Source organism: Anneissia japonica, unplaced genomic scaffold (assembly GCF_011630105.1).
Source record: "Anneissia japonica isolate Jap-2015-1 unplaced genomic scaffold, ASM1163010v1 scaffold1217_len86699_cov187, whole genome shotgun sequence".
NCBI lineage: Eukaryota > Metazoa > Echinodermata > Crinoidea > Comatulida > Comatulidae > Anneissia > Anneissia japonica.
In genome coordinates, this window is record NW_022723907.1 from 70899 (window position 1) to 91564 (window position 20666).

At 35.0% G+C, this 20666-nt stretch overlaps 4 protein-coding genes across 12 annotated transcripts; 2 read left to right on the forward strand and 2 right to left on the reverse strand.

Annotated features, from left to right (window-relative positions):
* The first annotated feature begins 120 nt into the window (after nt 1-120).
* On the forward strand, nt 121-11033 carry LOC117112426 (ALX homeobox protein 1-like). 8 transcript variants are annotated; one of them, XM_033255508.1, is made up of 5 exons: nt 142-228; nt 2365-2429; nt 8189-8332; nt 9383-9605; nt 10210-11033. In XM_033255508.1, the coding sequence occupies exons 2-5, from the start codon at nt 2409-2411 to the stop codon at nt 10236-10238; spliced, it is 417 nt and encodes a 138-aa protein (XP_033111399.1). In that variant the 5' UTR covers nt 142-228; nt 2365-2408; the 3' UTR covers nt 10239-11033. The 8 variants fall into 8 exon arrangements, 7 of the variants coding, with proteins under 7 accessions (XP_033111395.1, XP_033111394.1, XP_033111397.1 ...); XM_033255504.1 differs by lacking the exons at nt 2365-2429; nt 10210-11033 and adding an exon at nt 2579-2809 and having other exon boundaries at nt 121-228; nt 9383-10168; XM_033255503.1 differs by lacking the exons at nt 2365-2429; nt 9383-9605; nt 10210-11033 and adding exons at nt 727-947; nt 2579-2809 and having other exon boundaries at nt 121-228; nt 8189-8319.
* Nucleotides 11034-11420: 387 nt separating this feature from the next.
* LOC117112423 lies at nt 11421-13035 on the forward strand. 2 transcript variants are annotated; one of them, XM_033255499.1, is made up of 2 exons: nt 11421-12102; nt 12185-13035. In XM_033255499.1, exons 1-2 carry the CDS (start codon nt 12082-12084, stop codon nt 12923-12925), a joined length of 762 nt encoding a protein of 253 aa, XP_033111390.1. In that variant the 5' UTR covers nt 11421-12081; the 3' UTR covers nt 12926-13035. The 2 variants fall into 2 exon arrangements, with proteins under 2 accessions (XP_033111390.1, XP_033111389.1); XM_033255498.1 differs by having other exon boundaries at nt 11440-12102; nt 12207-13035.
* A 964-nt stretch (nt 13036-13999) lies between these two features.
* LOC117112424 lies at nt 14000-15865 on the reverse strand. Its single transcript, XM_033255500.1, has 2 exons — nt 15522-15865; nt 14000-14680 (listed from the first exon to the last, which is right to left on the reverse strand). Exons 1-2 carry the CDS (start codon nt 15766-15768, stop codon nt 14463-14465), a joined length of 465 nt encoding a protein of 154 aa, XP_033111391.1. The 5' UTR covers nt 15769-15865; the 3' UTR covers nt 14000-14462.
* A 75-nt stretch (nt 15866-15940) lies between these two features.
* Nucleotides 15941-20559, reverse strand: LOC117112418. Its single transcript, XM_033255491.1, has 4 exons — nt 19285-20559; nt 18171-18513; nt 17563-17687; nt 15941-16213 (listed from the first exon to the last, which is right to left on the reverse strand). The coding sequence occupies exons 1-4, from the start codon at nt 19486-19488 to the stop codon at nt 15941-15943; spliced, it is 945 nt and encodes a 314-aa protein (XP_033111382.1). The 5' UTR covers nt 19489-20559.
* Between the last annotated feature and the right edge of the window lie 107 nt (nt 20560-20666).

Below are 20666 nucleotides of genomic sequence, written 5' to 3' on the forward strand. Positions count from 1 at the left end.
GTTTACAGCCCTTTTGTGAGCTTGGGTCACAAATTTCTTCTTTCACTATAATTAATTTTTGTTTTTGTTTATAAAACTTTTGTGTGTAACCTTAAATTAAGTAAAATATGTTTCATATTTTAGGTGCTGATAATTCATCAAACATAGAGACCAATGAGGTAGAGCAAGAAAAATCTGAAGAAACTCCTGTTGAAGAAGAACCAATGGAAGCAGAATTTGAAAAAGAAGGTAATTTTTACAAATTTGTGTTAACTTGTGATGAAAACAAAATAATAAATATTTGAAAAACCTACTTTGTGTATAATAGTTTACTCTAATTTGAAAATTATAATTTTTTGAATACATATTTTAATTTGTAGAAACCAAACTTTTTTTCTGTATTATATTGAAAGTTATTTGTTTGTATAATAGTTTTAAATGCCAACTTTTAATTGTTTTATTTAATTTTTGAGGGTTTTTTTCCTTTGGCACCACTTGCAGTTATAGTAAGTAGTTTATATAGTACCAAAGTCGTGTCACAACAATGCGCGCTCTCTGTTGCCAACCAGATGCCTGATTGCCTGCGTAGGCTTTCTGGAATAGGCATCTTAAAATCTAATATTTTACCATCAAAATGTACTAAAAACACAAAATCTCGCACTATATTATGTTATCGAACACACATTTAATCATCAATTAAAATCTACAAAGAAAAACTAAGATACAACATCTTAATAATTACGTTAGAAATTGGGATCAGTGGTTTGTCAGTGAAGAAAAACGCATTTTGCAACGATAGCAACGGTGTAGTTTCACATGATATCGTGACGTAACACTGTAGCACTCTATGGTAGAACCAGCCCCTGAAAGAGGTAAGTTGGAATTGAAGTCAAATTTCATTGTCTTCATTGAACCCATTTCTACCTTTGAACAACATGCAGGAAAAACAACTTTACAAAATTGTTGGCGTAAGTAGTACAATAGTAGTTGAGACTGTTGTCAATCGGTTGACTGCCACATTGTTGATTTCTACTACCTGAATACAACACAGGCATATATACATATACAGAGGGCAACTTAGAGTAACTAAACTGGTGGTAGCCACTGTGTGTTCGCTGAACTGTAAAGATTTACATAACTTCAGTTCTCAGTTCAATTCCATTCTCTGTTCTTGTGTTTGAGCTGGAGGGCAAGGTTCACTAGCACACCGTCTTTTTGGATGAGGGCTGGCTTTTTCCCCACCCCTCCCCAACCCCTTTTGAGTTCACTTTTATTACCAACACCAATCTATGCCAGGGTCCACCCTACTAGAACTTTGTCAAAACACTAATCACTCCTTAAATTGTTACCATCTTAGTTTTTGCATATTTATTTGAAATCACCTCAATATCTATTCCTGGAAAGTGAACTTTGTCCCTTCCTTGTATCCACTCCTAGACTATTTAGGTACCAACTGATTGGCTAACTTTCTGCTTAGCAACCATAGTTCCAGTTGTTCTCAACCAGAATCCCTGCCCTTGACTTGCTTCCACGATATTGTCCAATCTTGGCCCCAGCTTTGGGTAAATCAATAAACTTTGTGTAGTCAAGTGTCTCCTTTGATTAAATGGAACCACTTTTTTCTTTAACTCTGAATAATGCATTTTTATACTAATAAGCAGTAATGATGTAAGTCTAACTAGTGCTTAGAAATGTATAATAATGGCTACACAACACCGGTTAGCAAGCTCCAGATAAATAACATATGCGCTCACGGTTGCGTTCATACAAGAAAAACCCCGATCCAGACAGGGGCGTATCCAGAGATGTCCGAAAATTGGGCCGATCTAGATAACAGCACCTTAGAGGGTTCGAGGGCATGCCCCCGCGAAACTTTTGTTTTCGAGACGCCCAAAAGTAACTTCTGAGGCATTTGGGGCGATCAATTTTTTTTCTTTCTTTCATGTTTTTTTTACTTTCTAAAAGTTTTTTTTTTTCCCAAAGGGGGGGGCCCCCCCCCCCCCCCCCTCCACTAAATCCCCCCCTGCCAGATATCAAAAAGATGACGGTGGGATCACTGGCCAATAGGAAACTGGAAATTGGAAATGCGTACTTGTGATTGGTTAATGATAGAAACGCGCTCAACTTGATAACTAATGGCGCTCGCTAACAGTTAGCATATCCAGTTCCTCGTAATGGTTAGCGCTAACCGATCGGTAGTTCTCACACGTGTGCTAACGGTTAATGCCCGATCTGAATACTAAGGCTCTAACTAGTGTGACACTAACCAATGTGATTGTTAAAAATTTGTATAGTAATGCATTACCTCTTCTATAATGTCTCATTTCATAATTTTATAATCATAACCTTTTGTGGTTTTTTTTTTTTTTTAAATCATGCCTGCAGATGGAATATCAATTTATGGATTGAAACCAGTTCAGTAATGTTGCATGCACCTTATAAAACTCTTGGTAAATTAAAAATGTGATGAAGTGTGATGTGTGAAGTGCTTGTGTATGTGTTGTGTTCCTAATCTATTCTTTTTTAGTTAGAATGCTTTCTAATCTACGATTGATGTTTCCAACTAATTCCTACTATTACTTACACTTTGTATTAACAGCTCCAATTGAATGTCCGTCAATTAAAATAACACCGCCTGTTGAAGAGACAAAACCGGCGGTCACTGAAGAACAGCCTATGGAGACGTCCCAGGCTGTAAAACCTATAGATACTTCACCCCAGGGAACGACAACATTGCCAGACGCTGATCAAACCGATGAGCCTAAACCCACTGATTCCAGGCCTGGCACTAATACTGTTGAACAAGTGTCAGTAGTTAGTGCGGAACAGGGTAGGAATCAACGTGTTCTAATAATATCTATTTTTTGATTTCTTTATTTTATTTTTAGTTACTCTATTACTTTGGAGAATTGCATGTGTTTGTGCATATATGTTGCTGCTTTTAATGCCTGTAGCTTTTACTACCAGCTAACCTTTTGCATTTTTTAACATAACACTAAGAAAGACTTTGACTCCCACCAGGCATGAATCAAGCCTGGCCCAAGTCATGCCAGGGTTGCACATGTCAGGGTTTTCACACCAAATGGCTTATGGAATGTTTACTGTAGTTCACAGATTCCAGTGCTGTATTATTATTATTATTATTATTAATGATAAAAAATACCTTCAAAGTCCCAATTATTTCCTTGTTGTAGCTTTGGTGGACAGCTTCAATAATGAAATTGTGGCTTTACTTGGTCTCATGGCAAGAAAGCAAAATACATACAGTATGTCAAGTATTGAAATACACACCATTGTGTTGGGATTCAATATTTCAACAGTAATTGTGTTTTCATCAGGAATGGTCTCATGACCACTTCAGTTGGAGCAGACCCGTACGCAGGAAGGGTGCAACGTGTGCGTACGCACCCCCTTAAATTATCAAAGGTCCACATTTTACAGTTTAGAAAATTTAAAACTCCCTCTCACACATTCCAGAAATCCGTCCACCAAACCTCTTTGCCCAATTAGAGCAGTTTCCAAATAGGACCGCCTCTAATTCGATGTAGAAGCAACGACTTTTAACTGTATTTATATAAGCTTTTTGAGGAATTTGAGAAGAAATATACATTAGTACTCAAAGAAATGTCAAAAACAAACAGAAAGATTATTGGTTGTCTAGACAAATATATCAGATTATTGTGCAATTGTCAATGAACCTCTGGATCCTCTACCAACATCCATCCACAGCAGCAGCGAAGAAGGAATGTGATGATGTCAGATACGTTAGGGAAATTCCCTAATGTATCTGTGCTTCTAGACTGTGCTGCACTATTCCCAGTGGTGGTACCCCTTCCCCCTCCACCTCCCAAATTTGTTTTAAAAAAGAAAAGAAATTTATATTAAAATTTAAGTGTAAGAGAGAAACAAACAGAAAGATTATTGGTTGTCTAGACAAATATATCAGATTATTGTGCAATTGTCAATGAACCTCTGGATCCTCTACCAACATCCATCCACAGATCTAGAGTTGCAAGGCTGGGGTGTTATAGACCCTCAATCTGTGAAATTCCTTCCCTTGCCCCCCCCCCCTATTTCGAATCGCTAGATCCACCACTGACGGTGGCAGATTCAAGGAGGCCCGCTCATCCCGTCCCCTTTAAAATTTTCAAAATAAAAAAAAAATAAATAAAATGGGGAAAATTTAATATTATATACTTAATTTATTTTTTTTAAATAAGTTAAGTTTATCATTCATTTAATTTTTATTTTGTATCTGTGATTTATTTTCATATTAAATATACTGCTTATTGGAATTTTTCAAAATAATATATTTATAAACAATAAAATTTATTTTATATTAATTTTATATCATATTATTTTGAAAATAAAAAAAAAATATACTTGTTTAGTGTCACACCCTCAGAAATGTTCAGGGGCAGGAGGGGGAAGTTTTTTTTTTTTTGCCAGACTAGCCTAGGCCTAGCTAGTAGGCAGGCTTTGCTAGGGGCTGGCCTAGAGATTTCAAAAACTAAATTGGTAGCAAGCCAAATCTTTGACAGAAAAAGGCCATAACAGAAACTCAATTTTACATAAAAGATTTGTTTGTTCAATATTTGTTTTTGATAGGCCTTGGTCTTTTAAAGCTGGGGCTAGACGTTTTGTAGGCGGCCACTGGTGCAGTAGTAGGCCTAGCCTAGGCCTAGGTTAGGAGGTCTACTAGCCTAGTAGACCTAGTAACTAGGCCTAGCCAGACTAGGCTCTAGTAGGCTAGGCCTAAAACATCTGCCAATTGAAGCCTAGGTTGTAACTAACTTTTCTTCCGTGGAGCCATTTTTTTCACTCTCAAATTCGCACCCACCCAATAAAAATCCTGCGCACGTGCCTGCTGGAGCGATGATGTGGCAGCAGTTCAGTAGATCCTATCCAGTGGCCATCTTGAGGTCTGGGGATCTGTGTTCGGATTTTTATTCCTCAAGTCAATATCAACAACCATCCTGCTTTTATTGTTACAGTATTGTGGATGTGATTTGTATGAAGAACATATTTTTTTTCCCTTTTTGCAGAATGTATTTTTGTTTTTGTGAATGTTTTTTTTTTATATTTTTCTGATCATAACATATATAAAGTTCCACCAATTATTTTTTCTTTGAAAAATGATAACTCTTTTTTTTTTCTTAGGCATGTGATTTGAAATAAAAAGCACAATTCTATTATCTTGTACATTCTCATATAATGTATATTCGAATTTTACTCCTATTATCCTGAAAATCACATTATCCTTTAAACTCATTCCTATATCCTGCACATTCCCATAATTTTGCACATTTTTTTCCCTAAATTATGCACATTTTTGTTTTCCTAAAAAATTTGCTGAAAACACATTCATTACATAGAAAATGGATAAAATGTAATAAAAATAAAATAAATAAATAAAAACATTCTGTCAGATATGGGTTGTCATAAATTATGGTTCTGCTCTTAATAGAGGTTCGCATTTGTTGACATGAAAGTGATTCTTATTGTTATTTTTAGCAATATTTTTTTCGTTTGTTTCTGTATGTGAGCATTTGTTATTTTCAACAAGGCCAATTTTATTTAAACAAAAGTCATTTGTGGAATTAATTTGATGAATAAATCTAAATTGCAAATAATGTGACTTGGTATCTGGAGTAGGGCTTCTAGGTAATTATTAATTATATTAATAGGTTGACTGTGATCTAAGGGGTACGGTAGTCTTATGTTGGATGTTTCGTGTTCATATCCATTCAATATTCATTCCCATCGTTTTGATATTCTGGGGACCTAGCTACATGCTGTTTTGAAATAATAATGTGTAGGTCTACACAGCATAACTGTAAAATAATGTGAAGTACAGTTCACTATTGGGAACGTTTAGTTTAGGAAGATAGACTGTGGATATGATTGGACTAAAAACCACTTACAGCAGCAGAAGCTGTTGCACTTATGTACAAAGACATTAGGCTAACAATGTTTAAAAACTACATATCAATGGGTATTGCAGAGGCTTGATTTTCTAGGCCTATAGGGTGGGTTCAATACCTTTTACATGTCAACAGTGAATTTACGCCCGGGATATCCGCTTAGTAGTTGCAGTATTCTAGCTGCTTCTTTCTTTCCGGGAATGTACTTTTAACAGTCGCTTCCAATCACTTAACAGGATACATATTGCTGTGCACTTATGATAGGCCTATCTCTTATGATATTGTTTTCAACACACTCTACTTTTTGATGAAATTCTGTGCTATATCTAAAAGCAACTACAGTAGCTGGCTCATATAAAGGTTATTAGACTTAACAAGAATGTTGTTATGTTGATAGAAGTCCACATAGCTTGAAACTAGACATTATTATTATTATTATTATTATTATTATTATTACTATTACTATTATTTTTTTTTCTCCATGTTCTGGCATAGAAAGAGTTACGAGGCAGATTTTGATGGCGTTGGAAACCGCCCTTAAAAAAAGTAAAATAGGCCTTCAGAAGTATGCGAAAAATCCATTGTTTTAAAGCTTACGATATGGAGGATATGGATAAATGGTTATAAATGCCAATAAAGTTTTCAAAGAGTAATTTTGATAGTTTCAACAAGTACAATGACCTAAGAAACTACCATAAGGTAAGGTAAGCTACCGTACAGGTATCGGCCACACATACGTATGCATATTAACATTTGTACAGGCAATGGAGCCGCATTATACCGCCCCCCTTAGGCAAGCCACTTCTTTTTTCCGAATACTAACAATTTCACATTGAAAAAAAAAAAGAAAACAAACATACTTTTAAGATTGTCTTAATAAGCGCTTTTAATAAATTATTCTACAACTTATAAGGTCTGGTAACAGTTAAATAATCTCTAAATAATTGAGTTTATTGTATTCAATTTAGTTTTCACACATTTACCACTTAAAATGACACTCTCACAAATCATTATAATTTTTTCCAATTAAAAATCGGAAGATATTCATCCAATTAAAATGATATCGAAATACTTAATCATAGAGGCAAGTTTGATCCAGGGACCAACTGAAAATTTCGATATTTGCCGGAAGAGTTTAATTTTAAAGTTAGATAACTGACAATCGTGTTCTCATTAGGAATTAAGCCTAAATTATGATTTACGAATATTTAATTGATATTCTGTCTTAAATTTATTTTATTTTACCATACTTCTCAAAAGGTTTTGCATAATTACTGATAAAAAGACAAGAAATATTAGCCAAAAGAAAGTTACCTAATTGTACCTAAACCAAATCTCTAGATGCTTCATGTAAATCATTCTGGCCGTACAGATAATGATCCAACGATACAATACTAATTAACCCACAGACCTCCAGTCCCCCAGGGAAACTTTGTTTTCTTTTCTGTATGTCACTAGATTGCATCAACTACACACTAGTTCAAGGCTATGTAGGAACAAGTGGAGACCAATGCGTGTCAAACAAGTGCGCAAAGCCGACAAACTTTAACTGACTCTGCAAATTTAAAAAACAATACAGTCATTTGGGCTTAGTCACTAGATCGAGTGATCACAGAAGCATTTGGATTTGGCACGTGAATCTGTTAGGTGTCATCATTAAAATCCATTTTTGAATTATAGTTTGATAGTTTGATGTAGTTAGGTACCCAATTATGAATATATAATTTTGACATGTAAACCGTGTTTTAAGAGGAAAGATACAATAGGTATTTTTTATCTTAAACTGAATTTCGTTGAGATGAACACATGGCCTATATTGCACGAATACTTTTAGTATTACAAATATGAAAGTATTGACAGGTCTGTTTCACCGTATCACTAATATAAAGGGCCTCTCCCACACTAGGAGAATGGGTGTATTTTCGGTAGACTTTCATGGGGAAATTAAGACTATAAAAGAGCGTAGACCTAATTATCAATTCAATTTACATTTGACCTAATATTAAATGTTTTTATGCATTTCCCTCATTAATATACATTGTATTTTGTTTATTTTAATGCATTTTGCTTAGGATATTCATTGTCGATTATTTGATGTGTCTTTATCCGATTTTAATGTATTTGTTGTATAGGCCTATTGCTTATGTGAATTACCAAAATATATAAAATAACAAATAAATGATAGGCCTAATCATATAAAAATATACTAATTATACAGTATGCCTATTCAGATTCATACTAATCATGTCTGCTAAATTTCACCTGGCTATTTTATATTCCAACAGGTTTGGTTCCAAAATCGACAAACAAAATGGAGGAAGAAGGAAAGATTTGGACAACTGCAAAACATGAGAGCTATGGCACCGGGTACGGGATATGAGATGCCCATTGCACCCAGACCTGATGCATATGCACAGGTTGGGCTACAAGTACGCTATACATCGAAATGTATTGATTATAACTATATAGGCCTAAATGGCTACAGTATCTTGATACTGATGGTGACTACAACTATGGTTGTGGTGGTGGTGACAACACCAACGATGGTACTGGTGTTGATGTTGATAGTGATGATGGTGATAGTGATGATGATGATGATGATGATAATAAGTATGATGATAACTAAGAGAATGATAATGAAGATGATCAGAAGATAATGATGATGAGAAGATAGATGTTGATAAAATTGGTGGTAGTGGTGATTAAATTAATTGCCTGCCGTTATTAATAGGCTTACCGTAGTTGTTTGAAATAAACTATTTATTACATTTAGGAGACTCGTTTGTGAGAGTCATCGTGAACTTGTTAACCATTACAAATAAGACCCAAAAAAGTTAAAAGGTCTAAGGTACTTTGTTGGATTGACCCTAAGGCATCCTAGCCCCTTCCCCAACGACCCTGTACATAGATCCACTATATCTATTGTTTAATTTTTGACCTGCTTCAATCGTAAGTGAGAGTTAGTGATTTGATAATGTCCCTGCTGGAATATTAAGAGCGGAAGACGCTAACTGAAAAAGTCAGTTGCGTTGATAGATTAGCCCTTCAATATCATATGTTTTTTGTCATAGAAATCTTATTAAATTATTCCACTTTTTTAAGTAAAGTCAAACGAATGTTATGAATACCAATTGGTTTTATGTCTGTTCTTACCATTTGTGTTTCATTCTTTTATTCTTCTTTCTTTTTTTTAATTATTTTTTATTGTAAGAATTCTCAAGAACTATAGATATCACATACTATTAATTTTCTTAATAATTCAATAGTTTGTAGGTATGTAGCATGTTTAACACTTAAAGATATTACACATAGGAAACAAACTTTACATTTTCAAATAAGTTATCCGCTTCTGATAAGACACGACTTTATATAATTATATATACAATATATATATATATATAGGAAGATATTCTATATATTAATAATTAATATAAAATGACGGAACGTTTGTAATGTGTATTTTTTTCTGTTTACTTCAGATGCAGAACTCACCGTGGGTCGGCAATATGGCAGGATTGGGTGGCATGAACCAATCACATCATATGCAAGCCCCTCATCCTAGTTCCTGTATGGCACCACAGAGCACACTTCCTAACTTTATGGGAGTACCAATCCACAATCATGCCCAAGCTATGAACGTAATGTCATCCGTTTCCAGTCCAACTCCAGCAACCTTCATGAACATGACCAGTACTTTCAATGGTCAGTATTCTGAAATGCATTGTCAAGATACTAATAGAAGATCTAACAGCATCGCTGCACTTTGCCTGCGGGCAAAGGAACATAGCAATGTTATGGGCATGATGAATGGTTATTCCTAAAATTTAAATAATGGAAATGGGAAAAGACAATCACATAACAATTCAGTGCAACGTTTGATAAAATAAAAATTTAAATATCAGGGAAAAACCAAAGGCAAGGTATTGACGAAATATGAAATTAGTTATTCGGGGCTGTTTTCCACCCCTTATGGAAATGACATCTGTTTTCCATTAAACGCTGTGAGAAAAACTATAAACCTAACAAAAATAGGGTGCATGAAGATTTGGTTGCAAGCCGGGTCTGCCATTGTGTAGCGGGATTGAATTCTTACACCGGATTTCTATGCATCCGCATGTTCTTGTTACCAACAGTAACATCTTGTAATTTCTTTCGTGGCATTGGTTGCATCCGTGTTATTTTCCAACTTTTATGTGGATTTCTCAATCTGTACTCAAGCTGCCTTTTGCATCAAAAGCGTTTGATAAAGCATGCCGATCACGTGGTTTCTGTCAATGTGAGTTAAACGTATTTCTATTGTTTTCAGCTTTTAAGACATCGCCTTGGATATCATAACGACATGGCGTCCCAAGACAACAGGGTAGACTAGCGTTGTGTAGTCACGTGGTACCAAGATACTCAGGAGAAATGGTAGACAACATTCATGACCACTACCTAGAGCTTGTCTGTTTGTGTGAAGAAGTTCGGATGTTGATTTTTCTTTGTCATTTTGCACTGAAGACAAGCTCTTGAGCAACAGTCAAAGTGAGACTTCCTTAAAGTGCAACACGTTGACCAATACAATTAAAATGTTGAGACCTGATAATATCGGGTTAAATCATAAGTTCATAAAATCATGGAGAATATAAAAACAACATGGTATAGCCAAATTGTACTGTAATAATTTCGTAATATATTTTTAATGTTGGAGTATAAACAGTATAGGCTATTATTATATAGATATAAGTGATATCGGTGAGACACAGACCAGAAGATGCAAACTATTTGACAAGATCTGTCAACGCAATTGTCTTCCAATAAGGAACCATTTTTACTATATGACATTTACAAATATGACATGTATTTTCTTGATCAGATAATGTGTTTGTACAACTTCTTTACTCCACATACTTACTATTCTATTTGTCTCATTGGGAATCTGAGTTGTATAACCCGAATGGTCAACTCGTGTCATTACAATAATGTTGGTGGTTCCCGTCATTAAATGTCAAGTTGGTAATAAAGTACGATGGCCCACAAGGGACACACTGCAAACAAAAAGAAACGCTGCAAACAAAAAAGAAATGCTGCAAACAAAAAAGAAATGCTGCAAACAAAAAAGAAATGCTGCAAACAAATAAGAAATGCTGCAAACAAAAAAGAAATGCTGCAAACAAAGAAAACGCGCTGCAAAAAAAAAGAAAACGCGTTGCAAACAAAAAAGTGAACGCGCTGCAAACAAGAAAGAAACGCGCTGCAAACAAAAACAGAAACGCTGCAAACAAAAAAGAAAACGCGCTGCAAACAAAACAGAAAATGCGCTGCAAACAAAAAAGAAAACGCGTTGCAAACGAAAAAGTAAACGCGCTGCAAACAAGAAAGAAACGCTCTGCAAACAAAAACAGAAACGCTGCAAACAAAAAAGAAAACGCGCTGCAAACAAAACAGAAAATGCGCTGCAAACAAAAAAGAAAACGCGTTGCAAACAAAAAAGTAAACGCGCTGCAAACAAGAAAGAAACGCTCTGCAAACAAAAACAGAAACGCTGCAAACAAAAAAGAAAACGCGCTGCAAACAAAACAGAAATGCTGCAAACAAAAAAGGAAACACTACAAACAAGTAATGAAAGCCTGAGGGCGCATTTCATATTCATGACAAGAGAGGGAATTGGTTTTCAAAAATGGCGAATTTATAGTAGGAGAGAGCAAACTAGTCCTAAATTAAAACTGAGATCAAGAAGTAAAAGTGATGCATTATTGTAGATTTTGTGGTATAGAGCTGTCTACAACAAGTGTTTGTGAAAAATGTGCTTTTGATATGGATGTCAACAAGGCAATAACAAATTATTTTCATCGAGGATATCCTTATCAAGTTATTGTCAGCATCTTAGATAAGCAAATGGGCATTACAATGTGTGTTAGAACCCTTAAAAGAAGACTTCAAAACCTTGGTTTAAGACGTGAAGGTAATGTTCAAGGAACAGACGAAGAGCGACTCAAAGCTGTAGTTCAGGAAGAAATGAAATGACCTGGAATGTTAGCTGGTTACAGAACCATTTGGCATGCACTGCGATTACGTCATGGTATTCATGTACCATGCAGTCTAGTTGCACAAATTATGAAACGGATAGACCCTGCTGGTGTTGAGTTGAGGAAAAAACGACGACTAAGAAGACATACTTTTTTTTCTCCCGGTCCCAATGCCTCCTGGCACATGGATGGTAAGTAGTGTGGCAAATTTAAAAGCTATGTATCATCTTACCTTAAACCTGTACATAGGATGATACAAATATTAACTTTCAATTTTTGTTTTCTTTATTAAAAGGGTATGACAAGCTCAAGCCATATGGTTTTCCTATTCATGGGGCCATCGGTGGGTTTAGTAGGCGGATACTATGGCTTGATGTTGTCAAGTCGAACAATAATCCAAGAGTACCAGGTAAACTGTTGCTAGAATATGTCAAAGAAGTGGGGGGTTGCCCTCTGTTACTTGTTTCAGACTGTGGGACAGAAAATGGTGTTGCAGCAGCTATGCAATGCACTTTTCGTTCTGGTAGTCTAGATGATCAAGCTGGAGAGAGTTCTCATAGGTACTGCTCATCACCATCTAATCAACGTATAGAAGGATGGTGGTCATTTTTAAGGCACAATCGATCTAGTTGGTGGATGGATTTATTCAAGGATATGGTAGAACATGGAACCTTGCATCTAGGAAATATTCTTCACATGGAGTGTTTATGGTTCTGTTTTCCAAAGATTTTACAAGATGATTTGAACAAAGTAAGAGATCATTGGAATAGTCACAGAATAACAAAGTCAAGGCACAGCACAGTTGAAGGTGTTCCAGATGTTATGTATTACCTGCCAGAGTACTACAGCATGGAGGAGTGTTTAAATCCTGTATCAATTCAACAAACAATTGAAATGGAGCAGCATTGTGAACTTGTTGAAGAGGAAAGTGAATATCAAGAATATTTTGAGTTCATTATGGATATTGAGGGTTTAAATTACCCATCCACCGTAGAGTTTTCAAAGAGTTACTGACCTAAATTGAACATTTACCTCTTTGCAAAAGCACTATGATAATTTTACATGTACCGGTATTATTGATTTTGTGGAGTCTTTTCAAATAAAAGCCAGCTTTTTCTCATCCATTTAACTCGCAATAGTGTGCTTATTGACTACACTTCACGCATTTTAAGACAAAGCACTGTTTATTCAAAATATCTGCAGAACTAGTAGAAACTGTAACAATCAAATCCTTTTTAACTGTTAGGCCTAATCCACATTACATATCAATCAAATACTGTATAATAGTATGGTTGAATTTAGATTGTCCTATAGGCAATCTTAGATGAATGAAATCTTTGACAAGAAATTGAATTAAGAATTGGCACATAGAAAGAATATAGGCCTTGCACAATACTGTATATGGTAGTCCTATAACATTATATGCATGTAAAACTGTAACAACGCTGTGTTAAAATACTAAATTAAGTTTTTCAAAAACATTTTTAAACATCCAACAGCAAACATTATATATTTTTTTCTCTAAGTACAAAATTAAGAGCTGATTTAGAACTCTAGTGGGACATGTTTTTCGAATGTTTGTGACAGTAATTAATGATTTTTAATTCACATTATTATTATCCTTGAGAGAATTGGCACATGGAAAGCATTTAGGCCTATATGGTAGTCCTATAACATTATATGCATGTAAAACTGCAACATTGCTGTGTTAAAGTTCTAAATCAAGTCTTTCTTCAAAAATATTTTTAAACATCCAACAGCAAACATTATAACATTTTTTCCCCAAGTACAAAACTAAGAACTGATTTAAAACACTAGTGGGGCATGTTTTTCCAGTGTTTGTGGCAGTATTAATGATTTTTAATTCACATTATTATTATCCTTAAGATAATTGGCACATACTGTAGAAAGCATTTAGGCCTTGCATGGTAGTCCTATAACATTATATGCATGTAAAACTGTAACAACTGTGTTAAAATTCTAAAATAAGTTTTTCAAAAACATTTTTAAACATCCAACAGCAAACATTATATATTTTTTTCTCTAAGTACAAAATTAAGAGCTGATTTAAAACTCTAGTGGTAAACTGTAACAATGTTATGTTAAAATTCTAAAAGTTTTTCATCAAAAACATCCAACATGAAAGTGCTGCTGTAAGTACAAAACTAAGAACTAATTAAAAACACTACGGCAGGTTGTACCTATGCTTGACGCTAATTAATGATTTTTTTTTTTAAATTCACATTATTATCCATGAAGTGTGATCACTAGAGTTTCACGTAACATTTGAAACTGATTGCAGCATCTAGACATCAATTTAAAAGATGTTGCTATTTCCCTAAAAATTGTCATGCAATGCCAGTTGAAAGACAGGTTGCCAAAGAATTGACCAATGTAACAAGCATTGTCTTAATCTTTGTTGCAAGTATTTTCACCCAAATCCTGCCCAAGCACAGGGAGCCCAACAACCCAATTTCACTAAAACCTGTAGTAGCTGAGGTGTAATACTATATTAAAATTAACATTGAAAGGAACCAGGCATTACAACAGCTCAAACAATTCCAAACTCCCAAGAAGCACTGTGCCTTAAAACACTGCTAAACTCTTCAGATAATTCATTATATCCCTGGTATGTCTCTGGAATAATTAAAACACATCCACACGTGTGTGCTAATGGTCTTCTTGCAGCCCCTTCTAGCTTACAAAAATCCACATTGATACTGTCAATAGTGAGGTAGTTACTCCCAGTAACAAACTGCAGAAAAACACCTAAAAGATAAGGAGAGTGTTTATCAATAATAGAACTAAAATAAATTAAATAGAAAAAAAAAAACTCAAGAAGAAAACATTTAGGCCTTGAAAAAACAGTTACTAATGCAAACAACAATGTGTAATATTAATAAGGAAACACACTCAACACCACACACATGCAAAAAGAAAAACCCAAAAATCTAATAGGTGAATAAGTAAATAAAGTGAATAAATATTTATTTTTTTCCTTTAATAACATATTAATAATTATAGTTATGATTTATATATAAAAAATAATATAAAATAATGAAGAAAAGATAATATTAATAAATAATAATAATATTAATAAATGATAAAGATAATTTATAGTAATTATAACAATAAGTAACCATTAATTTGATGGCACTCACCATAACTAAAATTTTTATACAATGTTTAAGACATGTTGACTGTGTGTGTGTGTGTTTTTTTTTTAGAGCTAGTACAGTACTTGAATGTCAGAATGAGAAAAAAACAAGCAATTTTTGTTACTGTAGATGGTTTTTTGAATTTTGTTAGATTGCATGGTTTAAAATTTCCTGGTATTTTTTACTTTATTTCCATCAATGTTTTGATCTGGTTGGAGAAACTATTGCATATTTGTTGTTTTTGTATTCAAAGAAACTGCCCAAGTTGAAAAAAAAAATTCTATAATAAAAGCTTTCATGGCTTAAAGGTCTTTGCAAAGCTTCGGCTGTCTCTAATATTTTGGCCAATTTAACAAAATTTGAAAAATCTTCCAAAGAAAGTCAGTATCTTTGCTAATCTTTATTCTAACCCTATCATTTGCACTAACATAATATTTTAGGTGACTACGTACCTAAAGTGTTGTCGTCTAGGGACTTCACAAATCTCTTCAAATGATCAAAACATTCATTTTGTCTTTCACTAGTAGGTGCTGCAGACAATATCTTGGAAACTTTCTTAGGCGACGGCTTTTTCTCCAGATAGAGTTGTACTAGGCTATCCACACTTTCAAATTCTTTGTACATTTTCAGCTTCGAAAGAAAAGGTGACCATGCATTTGAAATGTATCTTGGGCACTGAATCAGTTCTTGATGGGCCATCTCTTCTATGATTTTTGTGATGCTTTCTTTGGTAACTACTCTGTAACATTTGTAACTTGAAAGCACTTCAAAAATATCATCATCAGTACTTGGGTCACATTCTTCTCTTATACACATCTGTTCTAAATCAAGTCTTTCTTCAAAAATATTTTTAAACATCCAACAGCAAACATTATATACAAAACTCTCCAAATAGACAGGAAGCAATAAAGGCCTTTGAAAGTTGCAAAGGAAAGAACTTTTCTGCTAAAAAACCAAACACTAGAACATTTGCAACACTCTGCCACTCTTTTTTCTGATAATCATGTCTAATGGAGGGAACCTTTTCCGCAGCACCAACAGCAAGTGAAGTGAAAAATTCGCGCCAGAAAATGCTCAGTGCTTCCCTGGTTACGCCAGATCCTCTTCCCTCCTCAGCTTCTCCACGATCATTAAGAAACATTATCCCCTTCGGTCACGAGAAAAAATGCTATGACCAAAAAAATATTTTTTATGCTTATTGACACCTTCTTGGGTAGTTATTACAAAAAAAAAAAAAAAAATTAAATATTCAAAATTATGCAAATTAGATCATGTGTACATTTGTACATATTGTGACTAAGTGATGTCGTTATTACAGTTTTGTAAAGGTACGATTGTACACATTGTGACTAACAAATGACAATAACAATCATTGAAAATTCAACACAACTTTAATTATGCTCTTTTTGGATATTTGACAATGGTTAATGGTATGTGATGGGGTTTGCATTCCAATAGCTGATATTTATTTAGTATGAAAGTCTTAAGACACAGTTGAAGTCCTTGATGAGGCGCTGAAAGACCCGAAAGACCCTGCAATTTACACATTTGACTCTGCTACGGCCTCTGCAACCTTCGTATTTATATTTTTACAATGGTTAATGGTATGGGATGGGGGTTGCATCCTCATAGCTGATATTTATTTAGTATGAAAGTCTAAGAAACAGTTTATATTTTTAGTGAGGCACAGAAAGACTTTGCACTTTACACATTTGACTCTGCTACGACCTTTGCAACCTTCGTACTTGCATCGCATTCCAAGACCTTTGATACAAGTCGGAAAATGCTTGTAACCATCATACCTCGTATCAGCTACAGGCCGCTGAACTACATTAGATCGCTTTGGAGGAGGACCTGCTTGGTTTTCTGGGGGTGGAAGTACTCTGGGTCTACCAATCGGTCTGGGAGGTGCATTTGATGTTAGAAGGACAGTAGCTACTTCATTTCGATATCCTAACAGATCAAGGATACGTTTTTTCGGAGTGCCATTTGCACGCTCAATATCCCTGTACTCAAGCCAGGAGTTAGCCAAAGCAAGATCAATTAAGTGAAATATTACTTTAACTGGCCACTTTCTTGTTTTAGCCTGGATTCTATAGAGAAAATCTGAGACGGTACCCAGCCATCCCATTTGTTGAGTTGGCACGGAATGACCCAGCAATCTATCAAATATAGTAACCTACATATTCTATGGGTCCTATACAACAACTATGAGTAGAAATTAATTAGTGCATTGAGGTATTTCATATCAAATTTGAAAGGAATATTACCTGCTCCGGGGCATGCTTTTTCCATGGAGGCTGACATCTTGGATTGTGTAATTCTGCTGACAACACACGAGGGCGCTCTACATTTTAATTTATTTTTTAGTATTATGTGTATGGATACGATTGTACACATAGTATCTGAATGCCTCAATTGCCTTTCACTTGAATACAGTTTGCCATAGAACTATGTGTGTACAATTGTACACATTATGTGCGAACGGGCTATATTCACGGTACAGTTCAAAATACCATCTTCTTTAAATTCATCAATCATGTCTTTCATAACATTGCTTCTGTGGAGTGCCATTTCTTTTACAGAGAGCTGCACGGGGCTAGGCACAATGGCATCATCTGAGGAATGACAAAAAATAATAGTTAAGAAAAAATATTAAAACAAGTAGGCCTATGTTTTATAAAATTACTGTATAACTAAAGAGTGCAATTCCATTTTTACTAAAAAATCAATTGAGGGTTTTCAAAAGGGCTCAAATTTATAGAAAACTGCTTTAAGAATATTCTGAATCATACTTTTACACTTAAAATGAGCAAGTGTTTAGGGAGAGCCATTACCAAACTAACACTGGAGGTAAGCTAGCGAGTGATGGTGAATGTCCTTTATGTAGCTTTAAGTTGAGTGAGACTACAGAATCTTATTTTGATGAAGCCATACTTATTTATACTCTCTAAAGAATGCACTGAAGGTGGATTTATGTATAAAGCTTAATTTGCATGTATTACTTAGATATAAAATACTAATAAAACTTGTGACCAATATAATATGATTCAAAATATTTGGCAAATGAATGGGCATGAATAAATTTTTTAAACTAATACCTTCAGATTGGCTTAGGACAGGTTGGCTTATGGCAGGCTGATCTGTTGCAGATTGGCTAGTAATAGTATCATACTGAGCTGTAGCAGACTGACATGTAGCAGGCTGGTTTCTTGAAGGATGGCTTGTAGCAGGCTGACTTGTAACAGGTTGGTTTCTTGAGAGATGGCTTGTAGCAGGCTGACTTGTAGCAGGCTGATTTCTAGAAAGATGGCTCGTAGCAGGCTGACTTGAAGCAGACAGGTTTTCGACAGAATTGCTTGTAGCAGACTGGTTGATAGCAGAACAGTTTCTGGCAAGGTGGTTTCTAGTAGGCTGGTTTGTAGCAGATAGATTTGTATCAAGCTAGACAACAACAATGACAAATAAACTGTAAAACAATTTTTTGGAGAAGTGACCTTCATACACATTTAAATACATCTATACTATAAGCTTCTTTCCCAATGCACTACCCCAAGGGTACATCATGATTTTTTCCTTGGGTTAAAGACAGGAAAGGTCTGTTATTTTATACGAGGCCAGTCATGGCAAAATTGTTAAATTGTCGCACAGGCCAGTATTGAGTAAATGAGTTTTAAAATATTTGAGATCAAAAAAATTCCTAAAAATCATTTACTATAGTATAAATCAACAGTTTAATATCTTAATAAACACGTCCCAAAGTATTGGAAACGGTCAACAAATTGTTTATTTAACGTTATTTTAATAGTCAATTCTATTAAACAATGCATGCTCAAATAACTTTGGAAGGGAATTACTCAAAATCATGTTTATATTTACTCTAAGAGTGCGGTACTTTTATTTTCCAATAAGTTAGGTTTGAAATGTCCAATTTCAATGAATGACCCCTCATTTTAATGATCACACACTCAGGTATCTGATAATAACATTAACTTGAATTTCAATTTTTGCTACCATAGCCATTTTGCCATGACCTGCCTCATATGTGAGGGGTCTACTTCAATTTGTTTCTTGCCTAAGTAAATAGCATATTATATTTTGAATTTCTGACTCACAATCTGTTAGCTGAGTCCAAGTTCTTTTTCAGAATCTTAGGAAAGTAGATTGCATTGTGAATTTGGAAAAAGTTTAAATTAAACAAAAGGTTTGTTTTACCTCTTCTTTACACTCAAAATCACTTTCATTGTCTGACAAAAGATCTTGAAAAACTGACTTATTGTAATCGGTTTTGAGGCACACATACAATGAAATTCTTTGGTATGTTTTCCCCAGCTCCTCCTTGTATCTCTGTAATGAAAATATTTCATCCTCACTGCCTGGTAAAAAATGAACCTCACTTTTGTCTGGGTACAATAACATAAAAGCCTCTGGTGGAAAGCAGATTTAGTCTTTGTTGAACTTGATCATTTTCTCGGCGCCCTTTCTTAAGAGCTCCTCCATTTCTATAGAAGGATTGACTTTTAGAGGAAGGGATGACCCCCTTACATTTTCCAGCACACCATCACGAAGTTTGAAATGACTGATCTGAATGGTGACCTCGGGGTTCCTCTCTATTTTTGTTGACACGGCGCAAGATAGATAACTGCGATCGAAAAAGTGAAATCGCCATGGGCGCCATGCGAGATAGAGATCCTGCTGCAGACCGGCAGCGAGACGTAAGTCAGCCACGCTTTGCAAAGCAGCCAGGCTTTGCAAAACAGTGACGTAGCCTTGGCTCTTCCATTTTCAGCATAGGGAAACTTTTTTTGAAGGTAGTATCGCGTCATTTTACGTCAAACCATAACAATCTGCGTCAATGTAGGTAAATTTGCGTCAACATACGTAAATTCCCGCGAAATTAACGTCAACACTAAAAAAAAATCTGAGTGTTGGCCTACATTTAAACTAGGTAAGACTTAACAAATGCTTTAATTGGAAATGGAAACATAACACTTAACAATGGCTTATCTTTTTTTACGCAAGGCTTAGGCTAGGCCTTGGCCTCGAGGCCTAGGCTCCTAACTAGCTAGGCCTAGGCCCTAACTAGCTAGGCCTACTAGGCCTAGCTAGCCTAGACTCGGGCCTAGCCTACCTAGGCCTAGGCTAGCCATAGGCTAGCCTTGGGTACTACTACTAGGCTAGACCAAGGCCTAGTAGTATAAGATATATGTAAGATATATTTATTTATTCGTCCAATTTGTAACACTCCGAAAATTGCTTTCCTTTTTTGGCCTAGAAAACAGTAAAAACACAAAAATACAGAGCACACCACAGACAAATACACAAAAAATATGTCCCAATAAAAACTTCACACAAAAAAGAAGTTAAAAATAAACACAATTATTGGCAAATTACCTGCTTATTAAAAATAGAATTCGGAATAAAAGTGCCTGTACCTAGATGTACGAGAACGTGGTACACACAATCTTATGCCAGACCTATTGTAATTAAAAAAATATTGAGAGGGGGACGGTGTGTTTGTTATATTAAAGAATCAACTTGTAAGTAAAAGACATCTTTCAATCATTATGCAATCAAATATGGTTTTAATAGGGTTA